This window comes from Silurus aristotelis, assembly GCF_946808225.1.
Source record: "Silurus aristotelis genome assembly, chromosome: 28".
Classification (NCBI taxonomy): Eukaryota; Metazoa; Chordata; class Actinopteri; order Siluriformes; family Siluridae; genus Silurus; species Silurus aristotelis.
This window is the reverse complement of record NC_139601.1, coordinates 12,442,643-12,460,297: the sequence shown is the minus strand read 5'-3', so window position 1 is coordinate 12,460,297 and position 17,655 is coordinate 12,442,643. Positions and strand designations below refer to the sequence as shown.

The 17,655-nt window shown below is 36.3% G+C and overlaps 2 protein-coding genes across 3 annotated transcripts in view; one reads left to right on the top strand and one right to left on the bottom strand.

Annotated features, from left to right (window-relative positions):
- The window catches only part of cenpp (centromere protein P), an 89,580-nt gene that overhangs the window by 6,819 nt on the left and 65,106 nt on the right, over positions 1–17,655 (top strand). For both annotated transcript variants that reach the window (XM_083534569.1, XM_083534568.1), the window contains exon 6: positions 5,625–5,721. In XM_083534569.1, coding sequence (XP_083390695.1) covers positions 5,625–5,721 — 97 coding nt within the window. The remainder of the gene's footprint in view (positions 1–5,624; positions 5,722–17,655) is intronic.
- Positions 12,724–16,323, bottom strand: ogna (osteoglycin, paralog a). The gene is made up of 6 exons (XM_083534573.1): positions 15,929–16,323; positions 15,014–15,083; positions 14,665–14,829; positions 14,086–14,288; positions 13,686–13,778; positions 12,724–13,527 (listed from the first exon to the last, which is right to left on the bottom strand). The coding sequence occupies exons 1-6, from the start codon at positions 16,070–16,072 to the stop codon at positions 13,357–13,359; spliced, it is 846 nt and encodes a 281-aa protein (XP_083390699.1). The 5' UTR covers positions 16,073–16,323; the 3' UTR covers positions 12,724–13,356.

Below are 17,655 nucleotides of genomic sequence, written 5' to 3'. Positions count from 1 at the left end.
CAGCATGCGATAATTATTTCAGTTATTTAAGTTATTTGAATGTGAACATGTGGCATGCAATGTGTGTGAGCTACAAATGATTGCTGTAATGTCTAGCTAGCCAGTACACAAATGCCATTTAATATATATTCACCTTAACTCTTGTTTTAAAATTTAACTTTGCAGTTATATCATTTCAGTGTATTTATAAATAGTGACATTGCTTAAAATATCAGATTTTAGCATCTCCTTTTTGAGGCAGGCGGAGCAAAAATGGCGAGGTTCCTTTGATTTGCTTTACATTCTTGATGTTGCGCACTCATGGTGCACCATGCTTACTGCCCCATTTAGCTGTAATTCCCATTGCACCTGCTGTTCAAAACTGGGAACTGCAGCATCACTAACTCTTTAGTGTTGTGAGGCAGAGGTCCCCAAACAACAGGTCATGACCGAGTGTCAGGCCTTGGAAGATTTGCTACCGGGTCATGAATACTGTATGTCTATAGATATAACACTTATTTATTCAGCGATTTGTCTTTTACGAGCCAATACTACACACAGCGTGTGTAAAAAAATCTTTTAGGGCTTGTAACAGCTCGTAATTACACATCCCTTGAAAGTTTTTTTTATTAAAAGATATAAGAAAAGATCAAGTGATAATGGAGCAAAAGGGAAAAAGATAGCTTGTAGAGCTCCTCATTTTCTAAACGAAAGAAGATTTTCCAAACAAAATTGGTTCATGGTGTACAAAAGGTTGGAAATTGCTGCTGTAGACCAGCAATAGAGGCACATTGGGGCAGGAACCACATTGCCCCATGCTCTATGATTAATGGTGTATAATTGTGTATTGCTTTTTATGTCAAATCAGGTGAAAAATACCGTTAAAACCTGGTTCTAACATACCTTGCAGACCTTGGTTTAGAGCATTGAATTGAAATAAAATGTATCTTCAGTGTATAATGACATCACATTATCAGATAATGTACATTGAATTTGCCATTTTTCATATGAACAAAAGTTCATAAAGTATAAGCAAGATAAGTAAGAAAAATGCAACTACTCAGACAATATAGACAATATGTGCAGAGGTTAAATACAAACAAAATCAAAACTCTGGTCACATAAAACAAATACAATTCTGATGTACATTTAAAGAACTGATAGTTGAATTTGTATAATTCCAAGTAGGATATTGATTATTTTAGTAATCGAGTTTTCTACTGATTATTCCAACGATTAATCGAGTACATTTAAGACGTAGAGCTAAACTAAATATACAAGAGAGAATAAGACGAGTCTCTAAAAATGAACCCTTTTTGGGTTTTTTTGATAAATGAATATTTTTTGTCCTCATTTTTTCTCCTCGCTGTTTTCTCCCAGTTTTTCCAATGCTTTTTATTCTACAGCGTCTCCCATGTTTACCTTTCCAGAGCACTCCAGAGTTTAGCGGGTGGTGCATAAGTAATAATTATCCATGGGGAAACGCAATGCTCCATGTGTAGTTAAATTGACTAAACTCTTAATTTTTTTGTATTCGAATTACTCGAGTATTCAAGGAATCGTTTCAGCCCTAATTCCGTGTACACCCATTCTTAACCTGCTCTACCTTCCTTCATTGCTGTTGATGACTTTGACTACCTTATTTGAAAACGGTGAAGTAAGAACTGTGAAAAAAAATACAATATTACTTTTATATTTTTTTAATAATCACCTCTGGTTAATTATATCAGTATGTGTTGATTGGTGGCTAGAATCTGTAGCTAAGTTAGCTAACTGTCTGTTAACATAACTGGTAATAGAATGTGCTTTTTCACCAATTCTGTTGCCCATGAGTTGGCTAGTTATGCTTATTCATATGGTTAGTAATATGACTCAAAGTAAAGGAATAACTATTATATTAGTGAATAAGTATCTACTATTAGCTGGTCAAATCTTGATATGATTAAGCTAACCGACTGTGAAATGCGAGTGTGTGTGTTACACAGCAGTTACAGCATATTGAAATCCAAAAGAAGACGCAGGCTATTTGTTCAAGATACTATAAAAACGTCATTTCCAAAAGATTTGTTGAAAACAGAAACTCCATCAAACAGCATTTAATGGGGAATTACACGCCATCAATCAAGCTGGAGTGGTTGAAATGTAAGAATGAATTTTATCTCATTGGCCAATGAACTAAACCAAACAAAATGTAACAGCATGCTGTTAAAATACCTCAGGAAGGCCTTACATGGCCTAAACAAGCTCCTGTGTTGAAATTAAATGTATAATAATTATTATTATTATTATTATTTATTTTTTTTTGGGGGGCCATTAAAGTAAAAAATCCAAGCCCCAATATCACAAAGCTGTCATTTTTCAGCACCAGGGCATCATACTTCATCTAATGTAAGTCAGTAAATGAGTAACAAATCTAAACAAAACAAAAGACACACAAACCTACAGTTTGGAATTGAATTATACAGGTGCATCTCAATAAATTAGAATATCATTAAAATGTTGATTTATGTTAGTAATTCAATACAAAAAGTGAAACTTTTTTGTATATTATATAGATTCATTACACACAGACTGATATATTTCAATTGTTTATTTCTTTTAATTTGAATGATTATGGCTTATGGCTAATGGAAACCCAAAATTTTGTATCTCAGAAAATGTTAATATTGTGAAAAAGTTTATTATTGGAGACTTGTGGTGTCTCACTCTAATCAGCTCATTAAATCCAAACACCTACAAACCTTTTTTGTTATTAGTACAGAAAAAAAGTTGGTGTGGAATTTAAAAGTTTATATTTAAAGTAAAACCAGAAGCAGAAATTAACTAAGCAAAAACAACACAACAGGCTAATTAAATTACACACGTAACTCTGAGGTGTGCAGCCTGGGGATTCAATTACATACATCTATCTATCTATCCATGGGTTGTATTCCATCACACTCCCACACAGAAATATAGACCAGAGTAAATGAGAAACAGGTGCAGTCCATTACCCATTTGTTCTGCATAAGTTTTGCACTCCTCTCCAGCAGACTCTTGGCTTCTCCCAAGGGACACCCAGAATTATTGTAATCTGAATTGAAAAACATAAAGGACAAAAAAAAAAACTTTACTTCTGTTAAGCATTTATTTTATTCTGGACCTTTTTATATTATTTTTAATTTTTTTACACAATAAGCTTCAGAATAGTCACTATCTCTCAATCGAACACCCCTGATTGGCTCACAATTCATCTATTCACTCTCTTTTCAAATTATCCCTCCATCTAACGTACTATACTTGACAAGTATTTCTCAACCTAACCTTTTCTGTCTGCTCTGTATCCCTGCCTCAGTTTCCCAGACATACATTTAATCCTAGATTCACATTGAAGGAGTGTACAGTATGTGTCATGTCTGTCATCTCAAGCCTTCAATCCGTTCAAACTGTTTCAACTGTGTTAGTGTACAAGTTTCTGTCAGAAGGAAAAGCAACAGCATACATTGATTTTAAACTGTTTTGGCAACTACAGCAGTCAATTTTAGTTTATGAATTTAGATATATAAATATTTCTGACTTCTTTCTGTTATGGGGAGAAGAATTAATCTATGGCTATTTTTTCCTCTGATTTTCTCCCTAATTTAGTCTTGGCCAGTTCTCCCTCACCCTTCAGGTTTCTACAACCCTGAAGGGGTGAAGGCTTCCTCTGAGCCACCCAACCACATCTTTTTCAAACTGCTGCTTATGCTGCATCATGTGGCAGTGTAACACAAAAAGGAAAATGCTGTAATGTATACCCTCCTATACAACCGTGAACTCACAAATGCTAATGAATAAAGAGTTTCACGATCTCTGGATAATAACTCTTCTTTTGTGGCATTTGGGATTCGGTATTTATTTAAGTATTTATTAATTGTGTAAGTGTACACGTATTCGTACCAAACAGGGCTTTCCGTACGGTGCACGTGTATCGAATTGAATCTGAGTTACCTTATGAACATATTGGGAGGTGGACCACAAGTGCATTTAGTTTCCACCTCTCACTTTGGGCGCAGTGTCACTGTGGCTCTTCACTCCATACCGGAAACACGATTTTGTTTTGCGCATGCACAGAATCCCTGCCACTTCCTGTCATTGCCAACGTTTTTACAGCAGTCGGGAATCCGGATTCTCTTGCGTTTTATGCACAGCTTCAACAGTTTCTCTTAAAGGGAGAAAATCCGGAAAATTTTGCATATTGAAATAAGTAGAACAGTTAATTAAAACATATCTTTAAACAATTTTATATTAAATGTAAAACACATTTATATACACATCTGAATTATTGAAATGGGGTCTTTTAAACTATTTAATAAAATGTTTTCATTTATTGTATTTAATACATTTAATTTGTGCCAATGTAATCAATTATTAAATGTAATCATTATAAAAAAAAGTGTATGGCATTAAATAAATTGTTAGAATTTATATATATATATATATATATATATATATATATATATATATATATATATATATATATATATATATATATATATATATATATATATATATATACAGTGAGGAAAATAAGTATTTGAACACCCTGCTATTTTGCAAGTTCTCCCACTTAGAAATCATGGAGGGGTCTAAAATTGTCATCGTAGGTGCATGTCCACTGTGAGAGACATAATCAAAAAAAAAATAATAAAAAATCCAGAAAACACAATGTATGATTTTTTTAAACTATTTATTTGTATGATTTTTAGATTATGTCTCTCACAGTGGACATGCACCTACGATGACAATTTTAGACCCCTCCATGATTTCTAAGTGGGAGAACTTGCAAAATAGCAGGGTGTTCAAATACTTATTTTCCTCACTGTATATATATATATATTCACAGTGAGGAAAATAAGTATTTGAACACCCTGCTATTTTGCAAGTTCTCCCACTTAGAAATCATGGAGGGGTCTGAAATTGTCATCGTAGGTGCATGTCCACTGTGAGAGACATAATCTAAAAAAAATAAAATCCAGAAATCACAATATATGATTTTTAAACTATTTTTACTTGAGATGGAGTGGAACATCTTGAGTGTCCTACATTAGAGTTCTGACCTCAGCTCTATTGAACACCTCTGGGATGAAACGTTTGTCCAAAAAGTGTACTCACATGTTTGTTTGTATGTATGTATGTATGTATGTGAGAGCATTAACTAAAACCGCTTCACCTGTGTGGTATTTTATTATGATGAAAAAATGTTTTCTTTCAGGTTTGTCTTTCGTTATCTTGGCCTTTACTTCATATCCCTAAGAGACGCAGAATTTTCCATCAGTTCTTTATGGCATTTCTCTAAACACAGACTTGGAGTCTCCACTTTTGTGGAAAGTTGTGTCCCGTGCCACACAGCTCTAGGCTCAGCGTAACTATGAAAGTCTCAAAATGACTCAGGGTTTGCCAACTTGAGCTGGCGGTGCAAGAGCCATGTAGATCAAATACAAGACCACCAACTAGCTGTCTTACATGGCTTAGCCTTTGTTGTACGGAGGTTTTTTTATAAAATTATATTAAAATGTTGAACACTAACATTTTAGGAGATAATTTCCCCCCTCCTTGTCTGTTGATCAATAAAAGCATATGCATAGTTCAGCTTTATCTCTGTCTTTTTTTTTTTTCTCCTCTAGTGTTGAAGAGTCAAGGAGCCTTTTCCTGTTCTTCAGAACCCTGAGGTCATATTCAGAAAGATGTAAGCAGCGAACTTGTACATTCCAACACTTTAAGGTAAGAAATAATTGTAGGGTTTGAAATAATCTTTCCTTAGGTGCTTTTTAAGTGCAGGGGTATAGTAGTTTAAAATCTAAAAATGTGTGTTTCAGACAAGGTTTTCGATTTATTTTTTCTTTGAGAAACGAATCATTTCTGTAATGCATAAAGAAGTAAAGCCAGGTTTCTGCTCAATCAGATCTGCTTCTGGAAGGGAATTTTAGAAAGACTGCTTTCAGACACTTAGGGATTTTAACTGCACACATAGCGATCAGCTAGTAAACAACAACCAGCCAGAGAACTGGGTTCTGTTGTCCATTTAAATAAAATGGCATCCCTTTGTGATCTCCTCCATAGAAGACACTACAGATCTGCATTGTGTTATGGGAAAAGATTGAGGCCATTCAAAAGCATGATTTAAGGTTTACAAGTTACACAACAGACAGATCATTTGCTCTATTCTGTAGTGATTGCAAGTTGAAATCCTGACTGTGCCATAGACATTGTCTGTGGGGCCTAAGGAGAAAAATTGACCGTATATTCTACCCAGTCATAGCAACACAAGCCAATCATGGGTGTCTGTGTGCTCATGCATGTGGAATAGGGCACGCAATGCTTTCTGCCCTGTAACGCAGCATGAACAGCAGTATAAAAATGTGCATGTGTCTCTGTCTACTTCGGTTCAGAAGCTGTTTTGCAACAGGGGAGAGTTGAGTGAGATTTGAATGGTGACCAACTCGCAGAGAGAAATGGAGAAAAAAATAAAATAATTGAAGGATTTAAATTAACGAAAGCGTGTTATTATGAACTATGTAAAACTTTCATTTACACCGTGAAGGCAGAACATTATGACAGGTGAAGTGAATAACACTGATTATCTCTTCATCATGGCACCTGTTAGTGGGTGGGATTTATTAGGCGGCAAGAGAACATTTTATCAAAAGCAGGAAAAATGGACAAGTTTGGCAAAGGCCAAATTGTGATGGCTAGACGTCTGGGCATCTACAAAGCCTGCAGCTCTTGAATGTGAATACATCAAGAAAATGAAGCAAAGGCGCATTTCTTTTTATCGACATTTGGTCAGTAAAACTAGTTCAAATGATTCACTGCAGCAGAGCACTATTGTAATAAATAGGTTCAATAAGCTGGTGGTAGACCCCCTGTGTGTTTTGTGCAATCCCTGTTAGTTCTATTCACACATCTATACTGGAAAATCACATCTATACTGGAAAATCACAGAGAAACTGCCCAGGCTGTGCTCCCCATCCAAAGTACCCTGTGACGCTCTGAAGACATTGGAAGTCTGTTCAGATGGAAACATGAGTCATGAGAAGGAGATTTACTGATCATCTTCCTGTTCTGTCTTCCCAGTGCACTGCAGGAACCAGGACAAACATTGGTGTGTGGCGTTAAACACAGCTGTTTAAATTGGCTGTTAAGAGGGTTATACCGTGAATCTTAACCAGTCAGTGAAGAATTCAATCATAATAGTTTCAAAACTACTTGCTACTGCATGTTTCTGCAAGAAGCACATAGCTACACTATATGGACACCTGGGCATAAGATTAATATTTGCAATTCGAACATCCCATTTCACAGTTCATCTCCATTTGCTGTTGCAATAAGCTTCACTTTTCAGGGATGATGGTACATTAGATTTTGGAGTGCACTTCAGCAACAAGGTTTGGGGAAGAACTACATATGGCTGGAAAAGTCAGGTGTGTAATATTTTTGTCCTGTAGGTTACATCTGCCAAATTGGGAGGCATGTTTTCAGACATGACTACAGAATGGCAAACGTCTCAATATAGTGCTCTATGTAGTAAGTAGAGTGTTTCGGACATACAGTTGGTTGCAGAATAATTCCTGTTTTGGTGGAGGCGTAATATAAACCCTGGTTGCTGTTGTGGTAGTTTTAGAGTGCTGGACTTAGCCATTCATTTCTTTTGCTAATTCCACCAAAGACAGGCCTCATGACAACCACAGCTTCGAACAAACGAAAAGAACACTAATTGTGTAAATGAAAATGGTGATAATTCAACCAATTTTAACATCATTGAGTAAATTAGTGTCAGTTTCTAATAGATTGATTTTAATTTAACCCATGACTGACTAACATGACTGAATAAAGCTAATTCTCTTGACGAGAGCTGTAAACAAGTCGGAAAAAGCCCAGGAGAGAATAGAGAACCATAGAACAAATTAGTGTCTGTATAGTGCTGGTTTAACCCAATCTGACCTGTACAGTATAAACGAGGAGTGTTGTAGTTCTTTCTTTCGCTAGTCCAATTATATTTTGCTGTATTACAAAAACAAACGAGACCAACATGCAACAGCCAATCAGCTTTTTGTTATTGGCACAAATCTCTCATGGATTGTACCACAGACGTAAAACATATTTTATGTTAAGTTTAGCGCTACTTGACTTGAATATATGAATTTATGGCTTGGATAAGGCCAATTGCTTACAACGTATGTGTGTGTGTGTGTTTGATTCATTTTATTCTTAATGGTCTTAAGAAATTGTTTTTAAAATTTTACTTGGTAAAACCTGCAAAAACCCTGTTTTTACAGATAACAAAGGGGACATAGGCATAAATATTCTGTGTGTAATACAATATATTAGAGATGAAACTAAATAATGTCTTTGCATTTAATAAATAACTATGTGACTGTTTGGCCAGTAAACATTTGTTTGGTAACCTTAACTTTCCTGGGGCAGGACTTTGAATGTTCCTGTCTAAGAATCATGGTCATAATCAGATATGCTGCATGACATTATGCCATAAACTGTTGCCATTTGTTATGGTGCTGAATTGATTCCCCTTAAAATAATATTCATAACGATATTCATTTTCACCACCACTGCCAACACGGCTCCTACACTGTGTATGAAAGTTTTACTACCATTTGGTTATTTAGTATATTTCTAAATTTCAAATGAGGACTTTTAAACTATTTATTGTCTTGAGAAATGTTCCAGTTATTGCACATCATTCATCAAGTGGAATAGTCTTTAACAATCCATTGAGGTTTTAATTTTTAAAAAATATTTAGTTTTGCACATTCCTAGCAGTAACTCAATTTTGGAAATGTTTGGGAAAATATCCCCTAACTCTTCTCTCATATTACTTTTAAAAAGTTTTCAATCAAAAGTCTATGAAGTCTGATTGTTTGACAAGTGACTAATAACTGTTTGGTAAAAATGCTCAGTCTATTGCATTTCTTTGGCTCTGTGTTTGTACTCTGCACAATGGCAAACTTGAATCTATTCAACAAGCAAAAAACAATGGGTCACAGGTTATTGCGATATGAATATGGAGCCTCCAGTTGTTGTTTGGAAGTGCTCGAGGCTATGCAAAAACATATTTGGGTTCTTCACTGCCACAATCAAAACATTTTCCAGAAGACTTGTAGAGAATTTTAGAAGTTGTTTATTAGGTTTGAAGTTTGTCTACAACATTTATGGAAATGCTAGAAATGTGGAATCTGTGCTGCAGTTTTGTGATGGCAGGAGTATTGCTGGATGGAATCAATTGAAGTGTTTTACTTTGAGTCATTGATTCATGTGTTTTAATATCCAGAGTCTTTAATAAAAAATCCATCTGCAGATTTTTGGCAAATTAAAATTGACTGGAAAAGAAGAGCTATTTTTGTAGCAGTCTCTTACTCTAAACTGTCAGGGCAGGATGATGCCCTCTGTATGTCTACTGAAGGTCACACAAATTGTTGAAAAACCTCAATAGAGTGGCTCCTGTTTCTTTTTTCTTTTTTTTTCTTTTTTTCTTTTTTGATTAGTTGAGCTTTTTAAAGTTTAATAATGTTCAAAGCACATTTAGCTAATTCTGCCTGCTGGTATACAGTAGAGTACTGGATATATTAACATTTAAATACTACTATGCTTTATTAGTCAGCTGATTTTAGCTAATAGCAAATAGGGCAAATGGTTAAAGTCATAGTCAGAATATGAACAAATATGGTAGCTGGAATCCAGGATCTCTGCAGTGTCTTTTTCTTTCTGGAGCTGCGCCTAAACAGAAAGCAGCTGCCTTGAAGCCATTCTGCTTATGCATGTTATTCAAAACCAGAAATTCAGTAAGGAATCAATTTAAGCCCAGGAGCACTGTTGCATAAAGTCATATTCAAGAACCCAATCAATCAGATGAATGCTGGCACGTTCTGCAGCAGTCGCCATTCTGAAAGCTTAAACCTAGTGTACAATTTAATACTTCAACATCTTTTGAGAACTTCTTCAATATGAACAAATATACATAATATTTCCCATTATGAGATTATGATAAATATTCAAAGATTCATTGTAAAAATTTAGGGGACTGCTATTTCCTGTGAGCTCTAGTGAGCTGTAGGCAAAAGATCCAACTAGAATTTTTGAAAGTATTCTGTTTTGTCTGGACTGTACTGTCTTGCCTGAAGTGCATAAAAAAAGGCAGGCTGTTGTAGTTGGGAGGAAAAAAATAAAAGTACACTATTACTTCCAGAACACATTCACAACATATTTTGTTTTCCCAAGGCAACTCTGCTTTTGTTCAGGAATTTTTAAAGAGGGTCCCTGATGTGGCTAATGCAAATAACAGGAGTTGTGTTTGTCTGTGCTGCATGCTACTCTGGGCACTGGGGAAAACTTGGGAAAAGTCATGTGACCATACCTTTTTGTACACGGCTCAAGTTTTTCCAGACCTCTTCTCTGTGCTTTATGGTGTGTATATTGTGGTGGTGGTGGTGGTGGTGGGGGTTTAGAAAACAAATGGGCCAGAACATTGGAGCTTCCACACTACAGAGGCGACTTATTAACTCTGAGGTGGTAGTTTTAAGGCTTTCCAGAGCTTCAGACTAGGAACAAGAACTTAATCTTTCTTTGATAAATTCAGAAATCCTTTCAGCAATGGACTTAATATTTAAGCCTCATACATACTGTGTTTAAGTCATTTTTGCCAAGACTGTGGATGGTATACATTTTCTGATGGTTCGTTTGTAAACCATTTGTTATGAAATATATTATGATAGACCTGCTAGTCCAGCAGACATTTTGTGAAGGCAACTTCCAAGTTTCCTGTACATGACTACTTTGACACTATACCCAGTCATATTTTTGACCAGCGATAAATTTTTGATAAGCTATAAATTGATTGACCAGATTGTGATATGTTTAGGGACGAATAAAATCTTTGATATAAAGCAGTATAACCTATAATGAAGGACTATTAAGATTTTATTTTGATACTCCTTATTAACTTATTAATATACAAATATATACTGAACAAAATTATAACACCTACACAACACCTTTTGTTTTTGCCCCCATTTTTCATGAGCTGAACTCAAAGATTTAAGACTTTTTCTATGTACACTAAAGGCCTTCTTTTAAATATTGTTCACAAATAGCAAGCACTTCTCCTTTGCCAAGAGAATCCATTCACCTCACAGGTGTGGCAGATCAAGATGCTCATTAGACAGCATGATTATTGCTCAGGTGTGCTTTAGGCTGGCCACAATAAAAGGTCACTCTAAAATGTGCAGTTTTATCACACAGTACAATGCCACAGATGTTGCAAGTGTTGCGTTTATAATTTTGTTCAGTATATAAACCTTATTAAAATAGACAAAAAGGTTGGTGGACACATGACCACAAGATTCATTTGTGCTTTATGTGCATCCCATTCCCCATTTAGTCCCCATTTGCAGATTTAATGACCTTCACCCGTCTGGGAATATGTTGCACTGCACCAGTTTGTGGAGATTTGTGTTTATTCAGGCACAAGGGTGTTAGTGAAGTCAGGTACTGATTGTAGGGTGAGGAGGCCTGGGGTGCAGTCTGCGTTCCAGTTCATGTTCAGAGCTCTATAGAAGGCCACTCAAGATCTTTCACTCAAGCCTATTCAAACCCTATCTTCATCATGCTGGCTTTGTGCACAAGGGCATTGTCATGCTGGAACAGAGTTTGTTCTCTTAGTTCAAGTGAAGGAAAAATGGAAAGCGACCACATCCAAAAACCACCCTATACAACTGTGTGCCTCCAGATTTGTGGTAACAATTTTGAGAAAACTCAAATGTGTGGAAGAGTCAGGTTTCTCAATTCTTTTGTCCATATAGTGTGTATTTTACCTTATTTTTGTACAAGGATCCTCACAAAATTAAAATAAATATATTTATACATTCGATATAAATACACACACACACACACACATGCACACACACATGCACACACAGTGGTAATATATTTTTGACATGTGTGACTCTTTATCTTACCTTGGATGGATCTCAGTAATATGCAAAATGGTGCAAATAATACAAAATAAACCTGGATAAAAATAATCTGTGTTGCTGCTTAGTAAATCTATTTAGCTGTTATTGAAAACTCGATCAGTCGATGATGTTTGGATTCCCACACAGTAAAGTAACTTCAGGGGTTTATTCGACTCAATTCCTCTCTGCGACTGGGATGAATAATGATAATTTAAGACGAGTACACCAAATATTTCTCTGGAATATGGAGAACAGCTTAACATCAATCATCCCCTTGTGAGGCTTTAATATATACTTTTTCTCTCTCAGACAGTTTATCATGTTGCTAATTTAACAAACTTCTGCCAGGCCTAATGGCTATTTCATCTCGCTGTCTTAATGCTAAAAGAGATCGCTAGAAGGGTATGGTTTGTGTCAAAATAGGAATAAAATTCCATGACATGATGGCAATGAAAAATTGGAAGTGAAGTTGCAGAAGCAATATGGAAACCATTCCATTATTTATTTGGAGCACAGTGCTGCGACGGCTGCCAAATTGGCCAACAGAATGGAATAATGTTAACCCACATTTTCCAGATCTCTTTGTGTGCTCAACCTCAGTTTGCTTTTACAGTTTATATGATTACTTGAACTGGGTTTTCTCTGTCCCATGGAAGGCATTTTTTTGCAATAATGAGTGATGCCAAGACAGCCTGGAGGCATACTTAAGAAAAAGAAAAGGAGTGAGATTTATTAAAATAACTATGAAAAGAAAAGGTATAGCATAATATTTTAATATCATGTATAACTGTACAGCCTACTTGATTATTTGCACATAGGTAGCAATCACATAAATAGTTTGGTCCTATCAAGATAGAGTGACTACATCCTTGTAGACGCATGTACGTATGGAATGAATGCTAATGAGCTTGGCTTGACTTCTTAAACAGTACAAGTGAAAACAGTTCACATAATATTGAAATGCTGCAAGTGTCCGCTTTTATGGAAACCATAAATTACTATGCAGCTTTCAACAGAATTGTTATTGTGTGTGTGTGTGTGTGCGTGTGTGTGTATATATATATATATATATATATATATATATATATATATATATATATATATATATATATATATATATATATATATATATATATATATAATATAAAATTACATTTAACAATTACATTTAACAATTACATTTAAGCCACAGAGTTCAAGAGAAATTTCAGTACTTACATAACATAGTAATCAACAATTCACGTACCCTGCTTTTGCAAGGTGACAAACTGGACATAAGACATTTTTCTGTCCATAGTTCTTTTCGTTCAAGGCACAAGATAGGGGTGGGGTGATGGTGGTCGTGGGTGGAAGGGGAGGGTTGTTTTTTTTTTTTTTTTACTGGGTTTTTTCAGTGGTACCGTCCAATCGGCAAGGACTGCAGACAAATAAAGTAGTTGGGGTCCTTTGCGAGGATCACTGGGTTTCCATCCATCCTGATCTCATTAATGTTGGGCCGGATGTAGTAGGTGTCATTGCTTTTGCAGAAGGTGTCGGCAGTAACGGTTGTAACGTTGTTGTTCTACATGAAAGAAAACAGAATAGTCGTTATGCGCTTAATAAACAACATGGTATACTTGAAATAGTATATATTAATCTTAACATTATTAACTGGAGACGAACATTGTAAGCTAGGCAGGTGCTGCATTTTTCTTATGATACCATGACAAATTCATATACCTGAATGTGAAACGTGCGCACGCTCTCTGGAATTACTGGAACTGCCTCCAACTCATTGTGGGCAAGATATAGATTTCTGAGTTTGCTTAATTTCTGTAAGAAAGATTCAGCACAAACACTTGCTCAGACTTTAGATTCAAATACTTGACTTAAAAAAAAAAAAAACAGTCTGTGCTCATTTATTTAAAAGCAAAAAAAAGTGCTAAACTCCCGAATGTCCCTGGCTCCCTTTTAGCAGTCTCATTAAGAGCAGTAATGTATTTACATCAGATGAACACAGACTTGACTGTTCAGCAAGCTGTTTTTTATGCTCTGTGCCTCAAACAGATGTCACATGTCTGCTTCTTCAAGAGGCTGCACTGGAACAGTGTTAGGCATTACACAATTCATGGCTCTGTACCTTGAAAGCGTTGGCTTTTACTCCTCTGGTCTTGAGGCGGTTGTGATTGGCATTAAAGGACATGAGCTTGGGTGGTAACATTGGCAGCTTCACAAGCCGGTTCTCGGCGATGGAGAGTTCCTCCAACAACGTCAGCTTCATGAAGGCCCCGTCCTCGATCTCCGAAATTAAGTTTCCAGTCAGATCTATTCTTTTCAGTGTAACTGGCCAATAAACAAATATATTGCACAAGAATTTAGCAATTGCTACGTTACTCAATATACTGTACTAATAATGGTACTGTATATCTTTGTGATGTCTTGAAACAATCTTAATTATTACAAGAAACCTCTTGAGAAGTAGTAGATAAGTGAATAGGCACATGCACTACTTTCTTTCTAACATGTATCTTTGATCTTTTATCACATCTGAAAGACAGTGGTATAAGACATCTGGTTCTATGATATATGGACAATTTCCCACCTTTAGGCATTTTTTTTTCTCTGAAATCCTCACAGTTAGATAGATTATTAAAGGAAGTATGCATTCCTACATAGGGCAAAAAAAACAACAAACAAGCAAAAAACACCACACACGCACCAACATCCCCAAAGTCTTTTGCGGTAATCTTTTTTATCTTGTTGTAACGGGCATACAGATAGGCTGTCTCTTTAGGAAGAGCCGGCACCGATGTCATATCGGGGTCGACTTCCTCACAGTACACCGATCCAGTCAGACACACACACAGCAGACATGTTGGAAGGTCTGTAACATGATGAAACAAGGATATGTTACTCATTTACACTGCTGCTGTGGCGAAATAGGATCACATGCTCACTCCCGTCTTAAAGACCTGCTATTTGTCAATAAGGCCACTTTGCTGAAACAGATCATGAAATATAATGCAGTTGTTTGATACACAAGGTAATCAGTGATGCTGCTACTTTACCAGAAGCATCCGTTTCTTCAGGTTTGAAGTCATCCGGATCATCAGCAGCCAGGAGAACGCCGGTGTCTATCTGTTAGGAAATGTAAAAAACAATGGAATTGATCACAAGCAGCACTTAATCTATGCAACAAAATGTCAGTCAAATTGTTTTCTGATTTAACAGTGTCGTTTTTTTTTTTTTTAACGGAACAACCCTTTTCCAGCATGCCTTGGCAGTCACCCTGGATTGTATAGCCTGTCAGGACTTGGAACACTCTAAGAGACAGGTGTGTTACTGCTTCGAGCCCTAACCCCTGGGTTCACATGGAGCCACTAGGTGGGTGGGAGCACTTTAGCCTGAGGAAACTTGGTGTTATAGTGCTGAGTAATCACATTTAATCCACCAAGCACACAAACCAAACGCTGGATCCCATTGTTGGAACTGAATTTAAATTAGAGCCTGTTCCCAATCAATAGTGTTTATTTTAACACAATACAAAGTCTGGTTTCGAAAATCCTGACTCAAGGAAGTGATTTCACTGTACAGCAGAAAGTAAACAGTTTTACAGATGTGGCATGCAGCTTTGTAAACCAGAATATTCTGTTTAAACACAAACATTCACAAATTTTGTACGACTGCATTTCTTCTGACTGAATGCATGTAGCTGACAATCCAAGCACATGGCAAAAAATAAATTAAAAAATTAAAATTTACATGCAAATGTGCATACAAATATAACTGTTGAGGATCCCAAACACAACTTCTGACCAATCACTTATATTGTAATAACTAAAAGATAAGCTAATGCTGTATATTTATATTTAGTAATACAATGTTGTTCATTGTTTTGAACATATTTATAAAGTTTGTGCTTAATAAAAAAAAGTCATCAGTAAACATGTAAACGTGCATATGTAGTAAAAATGTAAATGTACCTTTTCCATCCAAGTGTCCAATTCAGGCTCTTCAAAATTGAGTGGCAGCTCCATTGATTTTAGCTGTTGCTCTGTCCCAGAGATTAATATCGCCCATGACGCAAATATAAAGGTAGTAATAAGCATTCCCAGTCTGGTCCCCATCGTTTGTGTGCAAGCTCCGGGATGTACTTGTTGCTCTGATACAGGCGTTACACAGCAGCACACGCAGCGGTTGGCTATTTTCTCGCAGCCTGAGAGTAAAACGTGATCTGTCAAATCAGTATTTAAAGCTACATGTGGAGCTGCCAAGGGATTCTTAAGCAAGAGTTTATGGAGCAGACTTTAACCCTTTGCATTCTCTCTGCGCCGGCTGAGCTACTGCGACTCCGACGGGGCTCTAGTCATGTCTGTGGGCTGTTCTCTATTTAATCACCTCGAGAGTTGAAAGCTGTAAAACGTCTAGTCACTTGTGTAGTGCTGTAAAGTGCTGGCAGATAATCTCATTTGTTTAGTAAAGGGGCATATTAAATGGGAAGTCTTTTCATTTTTTATTTTTTTCTCAAATGTAAGCCAACGTTCGTTTTGGCTCACTGTTTCAGCTTTGCGATTGAATTTATTGAATTAAGAGATATGTTCTAGTGGTTTGCAGTGTAACGCGAGAACGAGGAGTTTCGGATTTAATAAACCGTCCGACTCGCTATTCATCATTGCTCTCTGTCACACAACATAAATATTATTGCTTTAATGGCGTATTTTGGTAGAAAGCGGTGCATTATTAAATCATCATCCTGTGCAAATTTGGAACTGAAAAGGGAATCAAGTGTAGCAAAATCTGCGGGAGTAGTGTGTTTTAATAAAAGCACATTCAAACAAAACAAGGTTAATAGAGAACATCTGACTGTAATCCCCCTTCGTGTACCTCGAGACGAGAGGAGAAGGGCCCCTAGAAATAAACATCCAAGGGATGGAAACAAGTGGACTGAAACCAAAGTCTGGTACAGGTGTGTTAGCAATTATAAGAACTTGTAAAAATTTACTATCCGGGAACAATGCCAAAGTACTGGAAAATGTCTTCTCAGTCATTGTAGTTACTGTAGCTTAAATAAACAAAACAAACAGGTACCTAGTACATTTACTCTTAAGGAGCTGCATGACAGCTGCACAACAGCATTGATTTGCACAAATAAAAACTTGCAGTGTCAGGGCTTTAAAACTTCAGAAATAAATATATGGCAATTAAATCTGAGGGTTTTTTTATTTATAGATTGCACAGACCGAACCACTTACTGTATTTTCCAGACCGTTAACTGCCAGAGTATACGATATCCCTTAAAGTCTGCTTAGAGGATCATACCAATATTTACATTCCTTGGCTCTATAAGTCACATTAACCAGTTTGTATTTTTCAATGTTTGTATTTTTAAAATTGCACTTCAGAAATAATAGCTAGTGTAGTTTCATTTAGTTTTTTGAGGGCAACAAGGTATACTGTCTGTAATCCTGTACTGTAGTACTGCCCCCAAGCCTGCAAGATTCCAGTGTACACTCACTGTTTGTTGTGTTGTATGATCCAATCTGGGCAATAGAATGCAAGAGCTTTGTAGTTTACCTTCTGTGGACCAAGAAGAAATCCTAATATGTCTGTTTGCATATAGGAACTGAGGAGACCAGTTGCTGGAGTTTTGGGAGAGGTACACTGTCCCATTCCTCAACAGTCCTTAATCTTTTTTTTTTTGTCACTTATT